This window comes from Tympanuchus pallidicinctus, unplaced genomic scaffold (genome assembly GCF_026119805.1).
Source record: "Tympanuchus pallidicinctus isolate F22 unplaced genomic scaffold, pur_lepc_1.0 scaffold9, whole genome shotgun sequence".
Taxonomy (NCBI): Eukaryota; Metazoa; Chordata; class Aves; order Galliformes; family Phasianidae; genus Tympanuchus; species Tympanuchus pallidicinctus.
The window spans coordinates 22,743,384-22,763,687 of record NW_026294813.1 but is presented as its reverse complement, the minus strand read 5'-3'; the positions used below and the strand labels follow the sequence as shown (position 1 = coordinate 22,763,687).

General features: G+C 41.3%; 1 protein-coding gene across 5 annotated transcripts in view; it reads left to right on the top strand.

Annotated features, from left to right (window-relative positions):
- DYM (dymeclin) overlaps positions 1 to 20,304 on the top strand; it is a 150,073-nt gene that overhangs the window by 33,085 nt on the left and 96,684 nt on the right. For all 5 annotated transcript variants that reach the window (XM_052670060.1, XM_052670065.1, XM_052670061.1 and 2 more), the window contains one exon: positions 1,140 to 1,282. In XM_052670060.1, coding sequence (XP_052526020.1) covers positions 1,140 to 1,282 — 143 coding nt within the window. The remainder of the gene's footprint in view (positions 1 to 1,139; positions 1,283 to 20,304) is intronic.

Sequence of the window (20,304 nt, the reverse complement as noted above, 5' to 3'; positions counted from 1 at the left end):
CATGTTTTGGAGCTAGATAAAATGGCAACTCCATGAAATGGAGCTTGTTTAAACCGTCTGTGCTTCTACGCAAAGGCAGTGAAACAGGCTTGGTAGTTATTTGTTCTCCCTGTAAGCAGCGTCTATGCTTTTCGATCAGAAACAGTCTGCCATTTCTCCTCTTTCACCTTTAAATTGCATACAGGCAGCTGTTTGGTAAAGGTAATTACTATCTGTTTCTGCAGTTCCTGCTAGAAGCGGGGGGTAGTGCCTCCTGTGAGATATGTGAGGAAAGGAAAGAGGATGAGGGGAATATCTGGGAGTAGGGCAGAATGTTCTGGTTTAAGCTGGGAGTAGCAGGTAGCTGGCCAGTGGAGATGAGTGGAGGGTGTAGTGGCTGGGCATAATGAAGGGTCTGAGGGCACTGGGTAAAGGGGCTGGAGATGACCATAGTGCAGTCTGTATACCTCTGCATCACGTGGGAGGAAGAATTGAAGAACTGTTTCTTTCCTTGGAAATCCTCTTCTTTGTTTCTTAGAAAAGCTGCTACGTCCTGTTTACATCCAACAAATTGCATGTGCATTTGTCAGAATCACTGTGTAAGGTCGGATGTTGCATTGGTCCTTGCACATTGACCCCAGCCATACACAGCCATATACCACGAGTTGGAGGAATACTTTTCTTACCTGCTCTATTTCTCCAAAGCATAGAGAAAAAACTAAACAGTATAGTCTTTCTCTCCCTAGCATAAATATTTTTCTACTTGTTTCTTGGTGTGAAATAATACAGCAGTTGCACAGACCGATTTATAGGCAGTATTCAGAACAAAACATGTTTGTGACTGCTGTTGAAGGTGCTTCTGCAGAGCCCTGCAGAGGCGAGTGCAGCTCTGCAAGGGCAAACGTTTGTGTGCTCTCCCTTTTAGTTTGTACAGTGGCACAGTGCTCAGGACTGCTTTGCAGGCCACCTGGTCTTTGCTGTGCAGATAACAAGTACCTGCTATTCTGCAGATGTAAGAAGTGATTAAAAAGATTCTGAAAAGATCTGAGATCTAAGCTAAGCCTAGTTCCAGCAAACAAAAATATGTGGTATTGACTCTAGCTGAGCTAAATCTTGCTCCTTGTAAGTCAGCCTTTGTTGATTTTTTTTTGTCTTTGCAGCCTCCCATATACCAGCAGACTCGTGAAAACTTTGCTCTACAACTTCATTAGACAAGAAAGAAGCCCTCCTCCAGGGACACATGTCTTTCAGCAGCAAACAGATGGAGGAGGACTGCTGTATGGGATTGCATCTGGGGTGGCAAGTGAGTCTTCTGCATGCAGTTCATCAAACCTTAGGAAGTGCTGTCCTATGGGTGACCCCTTCTACTAAAGCACCCATAACCTGTTTCTTTTCTGACAAGTTTCAGTGTTACTTAGTATACTTAGGGAACTTAATGACACTTTTTTAGTCAAGAAAATGGCTGTTCATGTTTGTTACACTTTGTGCTGTTGTTTTGGTCTTCTTCATGCCACATGTGTGTTTTTTTGCTGTGTATATTACATGCAAAAGATCTTCCTAAAGGATTTTCTTTATCATACAATAAGAATAAAACTATATGTGCTGCTAACAGTAATAATATATATTACAGCAGTGCACATTACTTTTCTTTAATTTGATAAATGTAAATAACACTTTACAATTCGGTTGCTGTTAGAACACATGCTATTTATTTTGATCTTTTGTGAAATCAGTCACTGGAAGCATCTCTAGGGAATACTGTGCTGCATTCGTGCTGCATATGCTCTGCCAGAAAACATTTCAGTCTGTGGCAGTGCTCATGGATCTCCTCTTGGAGGCAGTAAGAGAGCACATCTTTGCAGTGCAGTGTATCCTGTGTACCACCACGTCTGTGTCAAGTGAGGTTACACACAGCCCCATGCCTTCACTGGAACACTGTCTTCTTTCTGATTGGCATAAGCCTAACATTGCACTGTCTGCCCCAACCATATCGACTGGAAATCAGGGGCAGCTTGGTTTGCTGTTTATTTAAGCAGTGAAGAGAAATTAAATTGTTCCCTATGACATGTTTTTTATTGTGAAAGTCCCAGCAGGTATGTTCTTTCTTTTCAATTGCTGGAGAAAACTGCTTTTAAAATGCTTTCTGAACTAGTTCTCTGTATGTGGCTTGTACTTCAGCTTGTGGCTGGAGAGCAGTTTTCTCTGTGTTTCTCTACTTGTTCTGATCTCACGGCCACTGTCGTCATGCTCCAGTATCCTTCTGCCTTAATGCTGCTACAGGCAAAAGAGCTTTCTTTTCTTTTCACTTGCTGAGCTTATAAAGTCCATCCAGATTGTCTCCACTCTTACCTTCCTCCATAGCTCCCCTGATATCATATCCCCACAAGTTCTACTTCTTGTGTATAAGATTTGCGTTTCTCAATTATAAATTAGTCTGCATGTCTCAGTGCAAAATCCTGAGGTCTCTGCCTACACCTGTTCTTGTCTCTTCCCACACTTCCACCCCCTTCCCTTTTCTTGAACCATTCCCTTAACAGCTCCCTTGGCACACTCCTACACTTACGTTGTTCCTTTTGTGAGCAACTGAAGTGCCATCTTATCCTCTGGTGAATCAAGTGTCTTCATACAAAGCTTTAGGCGAAACAGCTTTTATAAAGAGCCTTCTAATGACCTTTCCAAGAAAAAAGTGCTGCATCCAGTTAGAAAGTTGGGATATTTTTTCTGTCTGTGTGCACACAGTTAATGTTTTTGTCTGTTTGTTTGTTGCATATGGTGCTGGACAGTATGTGGAATTTGGATGCAGTAGGACTGATAAAGTAAATGGCACATTTGTCCATTGGAAGCATCTCTGAGTTAAGCCCTCTGTAATCTTTTGGTTTATTTAGCATTAAGTATGTGTGTGGAGTGCAGTACAGATTTGAAAACAGCAACACAAACACTGGTTGGTTATGAATCTGGAGTAAGTTCTGAGCAGTGTGCAGCTGTGAAAAACTTCAGAAGTCTGTATGGTTTATTTTTTTGTATATTTTTGTAATCTTTTATGATTTTACTGGATAAATGTTGAAAGGAATGGAAGAATTGAAGATCGGCTTTTTTCTAATGCTTAAAATGCATAGTGCTCAAAAAAACTTGGGATGGGATGGAAAGAGATAGGAGCCTGGTTTTTAGGAACCTTCATTTTTCATGTGTAACTTGGAGGCTTAAGATAATTACTGTGCTTGTTAATTTGGAATTATGTGACTTGACACCACGGTCATCTGCCTCCTTGTATTACGTTCTGCGTATTTTGTAGCCACTTGCACTGCAGCAGATGAGCACTCTTGTTTAAGCACTGTATTTACAGCCTCCCCTTCCTTTCTTGTGATCAGCAGAGTGATCGCTATACAGAACACGAGCAGAAGTTTACCCTTTCCCACAGTTAACCTTCTCCTGCTTCTCATCTACTGTAGACTGCTTCTTTTTCTGTCACGAGCCTCCTTAACCCCGAAACCACACAGACAAGGTGCTCACACCAGTTACTTCCCTTTGTTTGACTCTACTGCATGTAAGCTATCAGTATGCTGCAAGAACATTTCTTCATCTTGTACGTAAAAGACCTTGATTAGAATTACATTACCAATAATGTCAGCTTCCAGTAGATAAGCAAACAGTTATGTTTTTGGATTGAGAGGGAAAGCGAAATCTTTTGTTAGTAAAGGACATTCTTCTATGTAGTGGTTTTGGCTTTGAGTCAACGTTGTTTTGTATCTTCCATTAGGTAGTCTTTTAGCAGGTGTGCAAAGCAGTTGTGCTGCTGGGTCTGGTGTGCTGTTCGTGTGCTGTGAACGCATAAATCGCATCAATATGCACAGCAGTATAGAATAGAACTTATTATGAATCAAAAAGTAATTTTCTTGGTGTGAACTTCTTGGTTCAGAAGGTACATTTGTGTGAGCTTCAAAAATTGTATTCCCAGTTTAAAATTCTCTCCTCAGTTTATTAAGTTGAGAGAACTGCTTGTGGGCAAGCGAATTTTTTATCTTGTAAGATAAAACTTGTGTTACAGTGCCAAACAAATACTGTGGTAAAACAAAAATATGAGTACTGCTTAAGACTACTAAAAATCAGCCAAATTAAATGGTTTCGTTTGAAACACTTCACTATCTGAAAAAACAACCACACTGCAGCACATCGTGAAGTACTTAGGAGCTACTGCAATGGTAGATTCTAGCTGACTTACCGTGTGCTGTTCAGATGATTACAATTGTAATGGGTACAATGCTGTACCTGGAAGAAGTGAATGAAAGGCTATTCATCTTGACCTGGTTGATCTTCACAACCCATCTGGCCCACAAATGTACTGCAGGAGAATTAATATGAATTGCATAGTTCAGTGTGTAGTCATCAGCAGCTACTTTTCTTCTCCTGTCTGAACTCTTCTGTTGGAACTAGACAAACATTCCTGAACACTAATGACTTTCGTAGAAGTGTGTTCTTCAGTCTGCATGATGTCATTCAGCATTGGTATACTTGAAGAAGGAATCTGGTGATCTATTTAGTACATCTTTGACTTGCACAGACTCAGGTTTATTCATCATTTTTCTTTGTGCCAACAATTTCATTTATAGGAACACTTCATAGTCACTGGGGAACACTATTTGTCACCACTCTCACCTAGACATAGAGCTGCTGACCACAACCGTCTGGCTGCAACCATCCAACCAATTCTTTATCCTCTGAATAGTCCACCCTTCAAACTCATCTCTCTCCAATTTAGAGATGATAGTACAATGTGGGACCATGTAAAAGGCCTTGCAGAAGTCCAGGTAGATGCCATCTGTTGATCTTCCTGTAACTACTGAGTCTTGTCATTTCACAGAGGACCACCAGATGGGTCAGACATGATCTGCCCCTGGTGAACCCATGCTCGCTGTCTTGGATCACCTGCTCATCCCTCATGTGCCTTAATATCTCTCCCAGGAGGATCAGCTCCATGATCTTCCCAGGCACTGACAGGTCAGCCTGTAGTTCCCTCTGTCTTCTTTTCTCCCTTTCTTATAAATGGGAGTTACCTTTTTTCCAGCCATTGAGAGCTTTACCTGACAGCCATGACTTTTTAAATGCTGATGGAGAACATCCTGGCCACCACATCAGCCAGTTCCTTCAGGACCTTGGGACACGTGTATCTTGCATGGTTATCCTTAACATCAAAAGGAAGCTATTCTTATCTAGTGTTCAATATTAAAATTGAAGAGGAGAGTCAAATTTTGATTATATACATTAAAAATGTCAAAGTATAAAGACAGAAAAAGTGCTTTCACAATGTGTGTTAATTTCATAACACTTCCCCAAATTTCTTTTCTACTTACAGGTATTTCAAGTGGGATTATTAGATATTCAGTACCTTTTTGATGTGTCACAAACCTAGTGTATGTTCTTCTGCATATTATTTTCTATTATTTTTAAAACTATTATTTTCTATTATTTTTCTAACTATTATTTTCCCCATCTCCCTGGTTCTTAGTCAGTGTTTAATTGCCTGTTCATGCTTAGGATAAATGAAAATGTAAATCTAAGGCGTTTCTCTGACTTCTATCTGTTAGACTTTCTTCTTGCTTACACTCTGTAGTGGCATCGTCCTCTTGTCGCTGTGATCACGGCACTGTGACTCTGCCTCGATGTAAATATCTAGATAGGGTCCAGATTTTTAACTTTTTCTTGGTTTCTCTAAAGATGTGTCTGAACTGTAGCAAAATGTGTGGCCACAGCTCAAGTTGGAGAGTAGCAGTAATATAACTATGGGTGGGTCAGTCTGCAAGAGCTGCCCACGAAGCTGGACTCCAGCAGAGCAGCATCCTGACCATCGTCTTTGCTGGGTTGAACTACTGTCAGACCAAGGCTTGAATCTCTCCTTTGAGTTTTCCTTTGCTTTTTTTCGTATACTTCTTTTTTCTTTTCATTTTAGTTCACTTCCCAGTGTCCTACCACAAAAACACAAGTCCAGCTACTGACCCCTAACGGGACACTGCTCACAGAGATGGACATCTCTGATCTCCATATGAACATTGAGCCATTTACGCCACTACCTGGATTGGATCCTGCCGCCAGTTCTTTGTCTGTCAAACAGTCACACACCAAATCCTTATCTTTCCAATTTGGAGAGGAGGATGTTGTGTGGTACTGTGTGGAAGGCCCTACTGAAGTCCAGAGAGATAGCAGCAGTGGCTCTTCCTTTGTCTGCTCTTGCAGTTACACCATCACAAAGGGCCACTGAGTTGATCAGGCAGGACTGGCTCTTGGTGAAGCCATGCTGGTTGTCTCATATCACCTCTGTCTTTTCCGTGTGCTTTAGCACAGTTTCCAGGAGGATCTTCCCTGGCACAAAGGTGAGGCTGACAAGTTGGGAATTCTGTTTCTTCTCGTATGTTTAAGTGTAAACTGCTGAGAATGGAGACTATCATTCAGGATGCACAGTGCATAGCATAATGAGTTGTGGTTTGTGACTAGAGCTACTGATTCCTGTGGTAATACAAATCATAATTGCAACCACATGTTCCAGCTTGTTTACTGAGAGTTCTGCAGTGAGTTTCATGAGGTGTGTTGTATGTTGGTGATTTCTCTCTCTGACGTTTATCCTGATAGCCTAAAACCTCGAGTAGCTTCAAATAACCCGCTATAAGACAAAATAAAATAATAAAAAGACAGTGACAAAAAATGCTGCCTGCCTGTGGAAGCTTGAGGTCTGTGCTGTCACCTTCAGCTTCTGAAATAAACCACGATTAATTTTTCAGTCATCAGCAATTAAAGGTGCAAATCTGTGCTTTAACCCTGTCCTAGTATAAAATTAATATTTAACTACCGAAATCTGATAGTTTTCTAACATGTATTCTGTTCATCAAACTTATGTTCTGGAACAGTTTTATTTGCTTTACAAACAGTTTTCTCAGGGGAGAGGAGAAAATACTCCAGAGCTTGGAATAAATTAAAGCAGCCTTTGGCTCTGAAAGGGAGTCCACTTTGTAATCAAATATACCTAAAGAGTACACTTTTCACTGTTAAGGATGTCATCATTCAGGACCAGAACATGAGAGGCAATATGCTATTCCCATGGACAAGAGAGGAGCAGTGAGCTTACTTACCTGCTAGCTGCATTAAATCCTTACATTAAGTCTTAACAGTAATGCAGCAGAACTTTCTAGTTCCTGCAGATCCAGCAGGGCTTACAGTTTTCCAGTTAGCAGTAGGCAATTTATGTAAGAGGTCAGATCCAGTACGTGAATTTGGTTTGTGAATATAGCTCCCGTGGTACAGGGCCATGATGGAGCTTGGAGAGCTGCAGCCTGTGGGAAGCCCATGTGGGATCATAAAACCATAGAATGGTTGGGTTGGAAGAGACCTTCCCCAGCTCCACCCCTTCCATGGCTGCCCCCCAGCTCACCCTGCCCAGAGCCCATCCATGGCCTTGGGCACTTCCAGGCATGGGGCACCCACAGCTCTGGGCAGCAGTGCCAGGGCCTCGCTGCATCTCAGTAAAGAATTTCCTCCTCCCAACTGATCTAAATCTTCCCTGTATTAGGTTAAAACCCTTGTCCTGTCGCTGTCAGGCTGTGTAAGAAATCAGTCTCCATCTTTATTATAAGCTCCCTTCAAGTGTTGGAAGGTCTCAGTGATGTCTCCCCAGAGCCATTTCTGGAGGATGGGGTAAAGAGTGGCCATGAAGGTGAGGCTGATGTGAAGCATCCCCGATGTCGAAACTCAAAATCAGATGAGTGCTTGAATCTGTGTAATCACCAATGAAAATATTTGTGTGCATTAGAACAAAAGTATTTCAAAATTGTCTGGTCTTGCAGAGTCATACAGAAACATTTTTACTCATACAAAATTTTTTATCTGACTGTAGTGTGCGGTCAGAGCATGGAGAGTATGTTGAGTTTTGTAATGTGAGGTGAAAGTGTTTTGGCAAAATGAGCATCGTCTCTGTGATGTATGCTTTCCTTGTGAGCAGAAGATGTTCACCTTTACATTTGGGCTTGGAAATCTTTCTGTCTTTCTTTTATTTCCATGGATTGGAGCTGTACTTCCCTCTTTCTGTACACCCATGGAAGAGCTGAACTCTAAAGAATGATCTAAGATTTAATGAGGCCTTTGACTAAAATGTTTGTCTCAAACTCTTAATACGATTATAACACAGTTATTTTTTACTTAATGTTCTAGAAAGGCAGTGGTAATTACACGTGTTCTGCCAAGCTGTAGTTTCCAACACAAGTGTAAGATTTTTACATAACCTGATAAATGGCCATTTTTCCCTTTGAACAAGCCATTAAAAACATTTTCCTTCTTTCTGCAAAAGCCTTTACAGCCAAATTAGAGGAGCCAAGGAGATCATGTGCTGACAGTGTATTAGTAGAAACTACTTCAGCAGTTACAGATACAAATTTTGTTCCCTTCTCCTGAAGCCAGATGCTATTGTAGAGTAGATTTGGAACTTCTCTTTTCTGATTGAAGTTTTAATTTATTGGTATGTGGTAGTTGTAGTATGTAGCTGCAAGCATTATTTTTCAGGACAGTTGGGTTTGTTTGTCAATTCTTCTCTTTCAAGCAAGTGGCATTTTCCAGAGTGACTCACTTTGTGGAAAGAAAAATACTATTAAGAAGAGAAGAATGTGGCACCTAGACTGAGACATCCCGATGAAAAGAATGGATTTCCATTATTGTAAAGTGAATTTCTGTACTACATGGAAATTAAATTATTATCCTTATAGGAAAGAGTGAATTTTAGCTTGCTCCTCAGTAATTTGGTTATTTTTTTTTTTAAATCCAGAATTTGCACCAAGTTCAGGGCTGTGCTAGTGCCAACCTGCATCAGTCAGATAACTGCCCATGGTAGCTGTGACTCCCATGGGTTGGGGGCATGGCTGTAATGTGCTGGTGGATGGGAGGTAGCAGCTGTAGTGCCACTGGGAGAAGCCATCTGCTCCCGCTAGCATAGGATCTGTCTGATGCCTTGATGGAATCCATGAGCTTACATCACCCTGGTCCTTCTGCCTGCTCTCACTGTGGGTGAAGGACTTGGAGCAAGTGGGAAGAAAGGTGATCAAAGGATGCCTTGCTGCTGGCAGTGCTGTAGGATTGGATATGACCTTACAAAAATAGTGTTAAAGTTGTCCTGCTGGTGGGATGTTCATGGTGTTTATGCTAAGGGTGGAGAAGCTGGCATAGGTTGACCGGATTGGTGGTGGTGCCCAATGCCTGCAGACACCCAAGGTCAGACTGAACAGGGCTCTGGGCACTGGTGGAGCTGTAGGTGTCTCTGTATGTTGCAGAGGAGTTGGATCAGACGGCTGTTAAGGGTTCCTTTCAGCTCAAATGATTTTATGATTTTAGCTTCCAAAAAAGATGTTTCTAACCAGTTTACTGGGAACAATTTGGAGATCCTGAAATGTAGATTCCATTGTCAGCCCCAAAGCTTACATAAGCTTTGTTCATTTTATTTTTATCAACAAATATTTGACTCAAAGAAAGCTAAATATTATGAATTTATAGGTGTTATCTCCTTCACTGTGGAAAGTATGAAGCGCCAAACAGAAAAGCACAAATGCAAATCCCTCATTGCATAAGTTTCCCATATTGTTGTCTGGTCCTTTCCATCTTCTCTTTCTGTCCAATAAGGTAGAAAGAATGGAGATGCGTGTCACAATGGTTCTGCATGGCAGAGTAAGATGCAGGGAGGAGGAGAGTGGCTCTGTGGTTTAGTTTGCCGTGGGACGTGGCCAGATGGATTGGGGTTAGACTTGCTGATCCTAGAAGTCTTTTCTAACCTTAATGGTTCTATGGCTCTCTGATACCTTTTGAACTCCCTTATGAGTTGTTTGGCTGACATGAAAATTCTTACCTGTACATTAATCACATTTGGGGGCATAAAAACATTCCTGATGTAAATGTGAACACAATTCTTAGTTGGAGTTTCATTAGGACTCATGCAAAATGCAGATCATGTTGGTCCAACAACTCTTGCATTTTATTTTTGCTTGATGTTTTATGTAAACGTTTTCATGATTGACCTTTCTAGATAAGTCTCTGGATGGTATTTCTTCCTGTGTGTCAAGCATTGCCATCTTTTTCCACACATTTTGAAGCATGTTGAGATTACTGTAGAAGTGCTGCAATTCACTGGGCAGATTTTGACTTGGCAGAGATCTGAAACTTGTCTGCCTGTCATGGATATTAATAATGACAGAGGTGAGACCTCATCACTCTTCTAAGTTGTATAGGTAATAAATTTGGAAACTGGATTTCATAAGAGAATTGTGGTCAAGACCAGGGCAGAGTTTTATGCTAACAGAAAAGCTTCAGAATGGAGCTAACCCTGGAATAATTCCTAATCATTGTAAACGACTAAAATTCTTGGCACTCCTGCTAATATTTTAGATTTTTTTTTCCAGTATGATGAGAGTCTCTAACTGTTGAACATAGAGATACATAGTACTAATTGAATGAACTAAGAATTCCCTTTAGCCTTCAGAACAAACTAGTTTTCAGTAGGAATGAAATAGGTTTTCAGTGAAATGGGGCTTGGCAGGCAAGAAACAGCTCCTTCACAACTGCTTGTTCCTGTACCAGTGGTGTCGTATCTCTCCGAACGCAATGCTTTGTGAAGTGCAATAGAAAAAGTGGAGAGAAGGATTAGGGAGGAGAATATGAGAGTGAATCATTTGCTGAGAATCGTCTTAGCTGTTTTTTCCTTTGTATTCTCAAGAAAAACCATGTGTGATAGTTATCAGGCTTTCAAACTTTTATTTTGGACTGGCAAAGGAATATGTTGTTGCTTTAAAGAGAAGTTTAGCTAGAGGCTGCATGCCTTAAGGCTTGTTGTCTTTCCAGCTGTGTAAGCTGCTCTTACATTACCCTCTAAATACTTCAGCAGTTTCTGTGTAAGCATATCAGAAGCCGTGCCGTTCTTACCCTACAGAGAACAGACTGTCACGATTGTCACTAATAGAGATGGCAGTGATAAATTCTTGGATGTGTGGCATATAACCCTTCTCAGGCAAAGGACATGTGTTTATAGCTTTAGAACTGATGATAGTGCTGATCTGGGATGTGATTATACCCAGATGTCTTCTGCCTGTGTGGTGTCCCAGCAGCTTCAGTGAAATCTTCTTTTGGAGTTAGGCCCTAAACTTGCCTTGGCTTTGGCAAAAGTCTGAATTCCTGTAGGAAAAGGGCTGAACACAGAATGGACAGTTCTTGAAATTGAGGTACATTTCACTCGTCAAGTCACGGAATCATTTGAGTTGGATGGGATCTGGTCCAACTCCCTGCATCAAACAGGAACATTCTTCATGGTACGGTAGGTGGAACACTTCTTTTAATTATTTTTCTTGAAACAATTACGCTGAAAACTTCTAGGCTGTGGTCAAGTCAGAATGTTTACCTGCCAACCATTGGGATGAAGGAGGAATGTTGTGATAAAATGCTTTCAGCTAGGTTCAGTCCCAAGGTTGTACAGGAAGTCTTTCAGGTCATCCTAATCCTAATGCAAAAATCTTAATGCTTAAGGTTCAGTTTTACATTCCTTGATATCTAGATACTTAAATTCATTATTAAGAAATAGCTTTAAGGGTACTAGGGTACATTAGTGTACTGTTCATGGTGTCACAGACGATGACAATTTGGCATCGTGCCTCTGAGACCCCAAAAATGTTTATATAACTGCATGTATGCACATACAACAGCACCTGCACTGGAATAAAGATTCTTTGGGTTGGAAATTGTCTCCTACAGAGGAAGCAGTGGCTGTAAATCTGTAAGTATTCTGTTAAACACAGGTGTGTTTTCTTTATCCAGAGGACTTGCTAGGAAGCTGTATGTTCCAGTTTGGAATGTATACTAAATTCCAGCAGGAAGGCTTGTTCCCAAACATACATTCAAACATCTGATCAGGATAGGGATAACTGCTACTTGCAGCTAGATCACATGCAGTCTCCTAAAAATTCCTTTTAGTAATAATCAGATGAAGACAACCAGCCAGTTGGCCTGTGTTTCCAAAGACAAGGAACTGAAGATATCAGATGTTCAAACAAAAATGTAACTTCTTTAAATGAATTCCTGTTTGAGAAATTGTAAGCTTGCTAGGCAAGGGGATTGAGCCCTCCTCATCCTGCTACATGGAAGGCTGCTTTTCCATTTCACAGCATGGGGAGCCAAGGCATGGTGTGGACGCATCCCCAAGCTTGGATACATATGGCAGTCCCTGGCTACAAAGTCTGACTTCACCTGAGATTATCCATGGGTTTCCTATTGCCAGACCAGGTGGAAGCAATCAGATGACTCTCAGCAGAAAGCCACGAGGGTGGAATCATTTGTTGCAACCAAGAAGGACCGAAGTATTCTTCCACTGACATTTTCACACAGAAGCATCAGTTTTCTAAGGTCCCTATCTTACAGCATCTGGAGCATCTGCTCCCAGTATCAAAACTGACATCATAACTGCAACTTCTAGAGAAAATTGGTATTCCAACCATTCTGAATAACAATTTGATCACTGAATAGTGTTCACCAACAGCCTGAAGCATGATCTTGCATTGTTTTGGAGAAATCTTTAGTGGATTTTTTTTCCCTTGAATTTCTCACTTAATTTCCAGTTTGGGGAGATTTTTTTTGTGTGTGTGTGCTGTCATTTCTATTAAACATTAATTAGGGATTTGCTGTAAAATGTAATCTTGTGGGTCCTGTTTTCTGCTTCTAGATCAGAGCAGCCTGGGGGGTGGAGAGGAGCTGTAAAGCCTTTGGTTTTTTAACAGCTACTCTTGGACAGGAATTCTGTGTCACCTAGGTTAAGGAACTGCTCATTATGAAAGATTTTATGCAACTGAAAGTGCAGAATTTTACATTTTTGCAGTTAAGAGAGTTGTCCTGAAATAGACCTAGCACAGATGGAAAATGTGCTCATTAGCCACGTTCTTGCTCGTGCCCAACATTCTTTTTAATGCTTCTGTTAAATTTTAATGTGCAGTGGCTGCTGTCGCTGCACTTTTGTTGTTATCATAATTGCCATATTGATTAGAATAAACTATTACTGAAGATTTATGTATTTCTTTTTTCCTCTTTTTGAGCTCTTTTTGTTTCTCTATCACTAAAATACTCTGAAGCTTTGCTAAGTTGAGCTGTTCTCAAATGAACAGCTTCCAGCTTCTGCAGCAGTCACAAAAGCAAGTCATGGTGACAGCCCGTGGTGCAACTGCGTTTTTTAATTGCAGCATTAACATGAACAAATGCAGGGAGACCGTTGTGTGCAGCTGCTCTGCGTGCGTGTGCCATTTCTGCTAATGCTATTTCATGAATTGGAAGTGTATTATGTTAAACACGGGCTCTCCTGGGACTGTGTAAATTCACTAAATAAGTACATCAGTGATGTGAGCAAAACGACGGCAGGCTGGAAGGCTCTTGTCCCTTTTGACACCCTTTCTGCTCCATTTCTGCACTCTGCCTACTTACAGAACTCTCGCAAAATGATGGTTTTGGTAAACATACATTGAACAATCTGTGAAGAATTAGAATCTAGTCAGTAATTTCTAGATCAGTGGATTAAATTGTTTTAAACATAGTCCGTGTAGCTTGTCAGCTCAGGTCGATGTTTTGCCATGTAATTTGGAGCTTCCTATGGAATTGTTGTTCTTGCTGAGAATGTTGATCTCTGCCATTTGACTCTGCTGTATTTTTACTGGGAGAAGAAAGAACTTTTGTGTGTTTTTGCGGTTTGTGGATTGAAAAATTTTACCTCCTCAGTCAGTTTTTCTCTTCCTGTCATTCAGACAGCATCTCTTTCCCTCCGTATTTTGAACCCTCCCCTGTCCTCCCCTCTATCTCTCTGCCATCAGTCCCAGAACTCATGGCATGCACAGATACTGTACATCATTTTGGCATCGTACCAGTATTTTTGCAGGAGTCAGTTCATGGAGTGGATGAGCAGTGTCAAACTTCGCTTTGGCAAATATTTAGAGCTTTGCAGTCAATTTTAAATTGAGCTTTCACAGTGAATTGGTGCACACTGGAAACAAGTGCGAAAGCTGGAAACCTGAAATGGTTGCAGTTATTGCACCTTGATAGAAATCAGTGCCTTTGTTGTGCAGAACCACTGTCACTGTCCTCCCTGGGGAGCAGAGTTTGTAAAATAATGACTGCATAAATGAAAACATACAGCTCTATCTGGTTGGTGTGGGTGTCATGCTAGACACAACTCCTTATGAAGTGCACTGTCTGTTATGGAAATTGTCCCTTTATCCAGAAGCATAGGAAGAGATTTTATAATCTGCTAGAATACCAAGTGCTTTCAGCTAGATTGAGTGTGGTCCACTATCCATAAGTTACAGTCGAGCATCCTGTGGGTGTCTTATCATCAAACTGTTATGTCTATGTGAGAAGTGTGGGAGGTAGGAAGCTGGAGACATCACTTATTCATTGCATGCTTCCTTTTAAAATTCGTTCTGAATGTATTTTAGAGCCCTTTAATCCCCATATTCCTTTGAGATGTCAATGCTGGGCTTGGTTAAGGGAACATTAATTAAGTTGTACCAGGTTTTGTTTTGCTTTTCTCTGCTGGGCTTGTACCGAGTGGTAATTCAGAAATGAGTTAATGAGGTCTATAGACCCTGCTTGAATATGGAAGGCATGTTTGCACAACGTGATGCTGATTGTAGGACTGGAGCTTTTGCTGCAGTAATGGCATCAGTTCCATATTGTGCAGGCAGGTGTTTCTGTAGCTGCTTATACTTCTCCTCACTGCATAAACTCAGTCAACAGAAGCATGGCGTGCCATGGCATACATACAGTTATATCTACAGGGTGGATTCTCAGCATGAGGTTAATGGGAACAGCAAAAAGTGAACATGTGCGTTGCATCAGTTGTACAGCTGAAGCTCTGTAGTCCACTTAAATTGCTTAGAGTCAGTACTTGAAGTGGATGCTGAGTTTTTAAAAGAGAACCTAAAAAGCATATCTTAAAAATTTAGCTTACCTGCTGGAGCGTGATCTTGTTGGAGTGCTCTCTTAATACCTCCATCACCTCTTGGTCTCTCTAAGGAGTTGTCTCCTTTAGACTGTTCAAAAAGAGCTCTTACTGTTAATTTCATACATTTGGCAGACTGTTCCTGTGTTATTTTTTACTTGACTTGATACGGTTTAGCTCTGAACTTGCCAAAGTTTATATACCTTCTTTCCCGATTTGGAAAATCATTAAAAATCTTACTACATTTAATAGCCTCTTTCCTCTGCAGCTGAGTCACCATACCTGTCTGATCCAGTAGGGGCCTCCAACAGTTGATGTACAGCTGCTCTGAGCCCTGAATGTGGTGATGTGGCATCATACTGCCATCTGCAAGCAGTTCTTGAGCTGAACCTGTTTTCTTATCTGGTTCTTAATCTTTTGAGTACATGCAGTGTCAACTGTGATATTGCTAACTAGCAAAATCAATTTCATTTTGGTGAGATACTTTGAAAGTTGAGGAACCCTCCGCGCACTTTATAGTTAATTAACTTCCATGAAGAATTGCCTGCTCTTCTTGGTGGGGTCTTTTTCTAGGAGGAAGATCAGCTCATGACCTTGAACGAAGGTTTCTCTCATCGCTATGAGAATTAGGGGAGGTTTTAGCAGTTGGCTGTTCGTTGGAAGGAAGATGCAGGTCAAATTCATTTGACCAAAAATGAGTTTAGGCACCACAGCATCGACAGTTGGTTGTTTGATACCTACTGGTATTCCATGTATGTACTTGTGAATAGAACGCGCAATATAAAAAACAATAGCTGTCTACTGTATACATTAATGCATTTTTATGATACCAAATTATCTATTATATACACAATAAATAGATGATTTTATAGTGAAAGGAGGATATAAGGCAGATATCAACATTGCTTTGTGGAGCTAATTCAACATAGGTTGTGGAGTCTCCTTCTCTGGAGATGTTCAAGTCTCACCTGGACGCCTACCTGTGCGACCTGGTGTAGGGAACCTGCCTTGGTAGGGGAGTTGGTCTCGATGATCTCTAGAGGTCCCTTCCAACCCCTGCAATTCTGTGATTCTGTGTGATAGCTAGTTAATAGAAAGATATGTATAAGTTTTATATCGGAGTAACTTTTGTGTGAATACCATGTAAAGGATATATGACACATAGATATAATGAATGTAAAAAAAAAAAAAAAGAAATATAAATGTAGGTATGTACTGATACAAAAGTATTGCTGGAAAATATGCAAAGGTATTTTGGCTTGCAGGATTTTTGTTTTGGCTTCAGGGTTATCTGTGTAACTCACTGCTGAGTTCTGCATTAAGCCTGGTTAATTTGGATTTACAAGAGTGCACTCACCAATTGGCATTCTCATTATAATGCCAATAAATGATCTATCTTTCAATGTATTTATATGCAGAGTGGAAATGTTTCACTCCTTGCTTCTACAGGAAGCTTTGGTTCTGAGTAGAGTTGGTGACACCACTGGCATTCTTCCTGTGCCCTATACCTTGCTGGCTGGGTTGGAGGGAGCTGATTGATGGGTATTGTCCACTCTCACAACAAGAGCAAGTGGAGTTTGTTCAGGCCAAGGGCACAGAGAGGTAAATACTCTTGTTAACCAGAGTTCTTTCATTTTTGCATTTTTTTTTTTAACGGATTTCACAAATAAAGGAAATAACATGCTTGCAGCTTGACTAAAATTACCCAATGAGTTGACATTACAACTTGGAGCAAAATTCCGGTGTGCTGATACTTATCCCTGCGGTTTAACGGTTAGCCTTGCTTCAAGGTTAGTAAAACACACTGACTGCATTTGATAACTTGTGTAGGATTCCCACTTCACAAAACCAGTTTCAGACAGATTTATAATACATAGATAAAGCCTTTGTGTGCCGTTGGCTCTCAAGGACAGTGCTGCTGCTCAGGCAGCCTTTTATTGCCTAGGTTAGTCTTCTGCAAAATGATAAATACAGTATATTTGAAGTTATGTACAGAAGTTATATCAGTTCCTTCACTTTCTCACATTAGCACAGACCAATTGTGGGCGCAGGAGTCAGTTGCAGATGGTTCTTGGTCTTTCCTAATGGCATTCCCAAAGACCAAACACTTCCCTGTTTATGGTTTGGCACTAGTATGAAATCTCTATGAATAGGAAAAGCCTGAGGAAATCTCTTGCTCCACGCTAATAATTCTTGGGTATGGAAGATGAAACTTTTCTGAACTGACCATGCACAGTAGAAATGAGTTGAAGTACCTTGAAATGTGACTTGTTACACTGGGCTGAATGCACATCCGTGTGTATATCGTGCTAGAGAGTACAGAGTCGTAGAATCATTGAATCGTTCAGGTTGGAAATGCCCTGAAAGGTCACCAAGTCCACTCCCAACCCACCCCTCCATGCACACTGACCACGTCCCCAAGTGCCACATCTCCACAGTTCTTGATCACTCCCAGGGATGGGACTCCACCACTCCCCTTAAAACACTTGCTTTAAGGGAATGTTCTTCAGGGTAGCTATTTTTCTCAGTGCTTGCTCATTAAAAGTACCATTTTGATAACGTTTTCACATGGTTGTTATTGCTACATAGGCCTACATAGCACTTTCTGCAGTGAAATCCAATTTTCAATCGCTCCTAATTTTTTACAACCATCAGTTGTTTGTGATGAAACTTTTCATGCTGAGCATCTTCCCTAGGCTGATTTTTTTTTTATTTTTTTTATTTTTTATTTCTTGACACTGCTTTGATTGAAAACAGTTCTTCTGTTTCTGAGAATGAGGTTAGGGAAAAATGTTCCTTAACCAATGCTGAATTCTTACATCTGTTTTATTGAGGAGTTGAAAGCCTTCATGCCTTGGAACGGGCTCTCGAGATTTGGGAGGGGGCTTAGGAGAGCAACCCCATGGATAAAGTTGTACCATTCGCCATCCCTGTTAAAATTGACTAAATCAGGCTATGCTGCAAGGTTCCTTATTGCTGTATGTATGCATCAAGCAGGAATTTGTGTAAAGGCTGGCAGCAGAGTGGTCTGAGTGTGGAGTTTGGATGAAGTGTGCCACAGGGTTTGGGATTCAGTACCTGGTGAGGGCTGAGCTTGTTCCAGGAGAAGCTCAAAGGGATGTTTCCTGCAGTTCTTCTGGATGCCACAGTGTGAAGCAGGAGAATGAACACTTGGGGACCTTGTCCTCCATGGTGCAGCAGGTAGTGTGGAGCAGAAGTTTGGAGGAGTGAAATGCTGTCTTGGCAGGGGAGCAGCACATCCGTGATGGCTTTGCTGTGCCAGCTCTTGCTCTTCTGTTTTGTTTGGGATAAGAAACAGGAGTTCCAGATCCTTACCTGACGTATGTGCAATAGACTGGGAAAGGAGCAAGCAGGCATTCATTTCAAGGAGCAAGCAGGGCATGAAGAGGTTGGAGAGGACAGAATAGGAGGAATGATAAAAACTTTAAATGGGGATAGAGGTGCATCCTCACAAAGCTGGGACTAGCAGGGCCAGTCCTTGTTGGATTTGTCAGCAAGGGAATGGAAAGACGAAGATGTGCGATGGAAGGTTCAGGTTGGATGTTAGGAACAATTTTTCTCCAAAGAGTGGTGCTGCATTGGCACAGGCTGCCTTGGGAGGTGGAAGAGTCCCCATTCGTGGGGGTGTTCAAGAGCTGTGAAGATGTGGCACTGAAGGATGTGGTCATTGGGCATGGTGGGGTGGGCTGGGGTTGGGCTTGGGGATCTTGCGGGGCTTTTCCAGCCTTAATGAATCTGTAATTCTATAAAAACCATTAGGTAATTTGTGATATCCTAATTAGTAGAATTTATCCAAGAAATCCAAGAATCCCTGAAATAAAGATTGTCAGCCAAAAGGGCAAATTGAGTGTTCCTATTTTAGTATTTTAGCAGCTAAGACAGAAAAAAATGATGCCTCCAAGTGCTGCTATCATCTGTGTAACCAATAGAAGTGAAGTGAAGCACAGCATGGGCAACCCTAATTTTTGCAGTTTCCTAAAATTGTGAACATGTGTGTCACCATAGGAACTTGTGTGCATTTTGTGGTTCACGATTGAAGCAAATCATCACTGCAGTAGGAGAGTGAGAAGCGTTGCAGCTTTTGTCACTGCTTGTTGCAGTAACAGAGCATCACATTTTTTTCAAGTTAAGACTCAAGTTGTGCTTAAAGTCCTGCAGAGCACATTTGCTTGGAAAACAACAAATTACCTATAGGAGAAGCCCTTGTGCTTGGACAGAATGTATGTGTTTGCAGAGTATGGTCTGACGGATCTCTCTGTTGCTAGGTGGGCTTTAAAAGAGTTCTCCCATCTCTTATCAAGAGTTGAATCAAGGTGTGCATGGATTTGTGATAACAAATACCTGCAGTGCTATGAGTGCACAGTAAACAAAAATAATTTGAGGACAAGGTTATCAGGATAAATGCAGAGAGGATTCTGCAGTAAGCTAGGAGCTATTTTGGAACGTTTGGCTGCAGCCCTCCTGTAAATAGCAATCAAAGCTGCAGACATGTCTGGCAGTCAGCAGCTCCACGTGTTCTTATGGCTCATACTTTGTTATACCAAGATCGTTACTTGAAAATGCCACTAGGTTTAGAGCTATTCTTGTTGAATTAAAATACCTCCTCTCTGAGCGTGTAGACACCTTAAAAACATTTCCCCAGCAATGCTGTGCATCTGGCTCTCAGATCCGTTGTGGGTAGGGGGGTAGGAATGAATGTGGAATTACAGGATCAGATATCATTGTCACTACAAGTAATTTTTCTTTCTGAAAAATTGATCGTGGAGTTCTGAAAGCTCAGTGTATTTTGCCTGCCTTCTCCCTTAATTGTATTTTAAGCACACACGTAGGATTGGAGGAGGATCTTTTTTTTTTCCCGTTTTATAGATGAAGAATTTGAAAAGAAAATAAAAGATTGTGTGATCCTATGGAAATATTTATGTCTGGGACTGTGAGGCCAGCTGAGCAGGCTTCCAAGACAAGTTGTGCCATCTCCATCCCCATATGTTTCCAAGGCTCCATTGGATGAGGCAGCACGGTGTGACCCCACTGCTGCCCATGCCTGGAGCAGGAGCTGAGTCAAGAACTTCACAATATCACTTCCAGCCCACGGTCTTCTGCTCTGAAAAATGCTCTTCCTTTCTGCTCAGCTTTTAAAACTCTTTTTTGTCTTCTGAATGTGGTTTCCTTGAGGTATCAGCTTAGTCCTGCTGGTATTTGTTTCACTGGATTTAGCTTGATCGCTTTGTTGTCACAACCAATGCTGCAAATAAACCCTGCTTGCATTTTGCCAGGATATTTTTTGAACGCATTCCCATGCTTGTTCCTGTCCCCAGTTT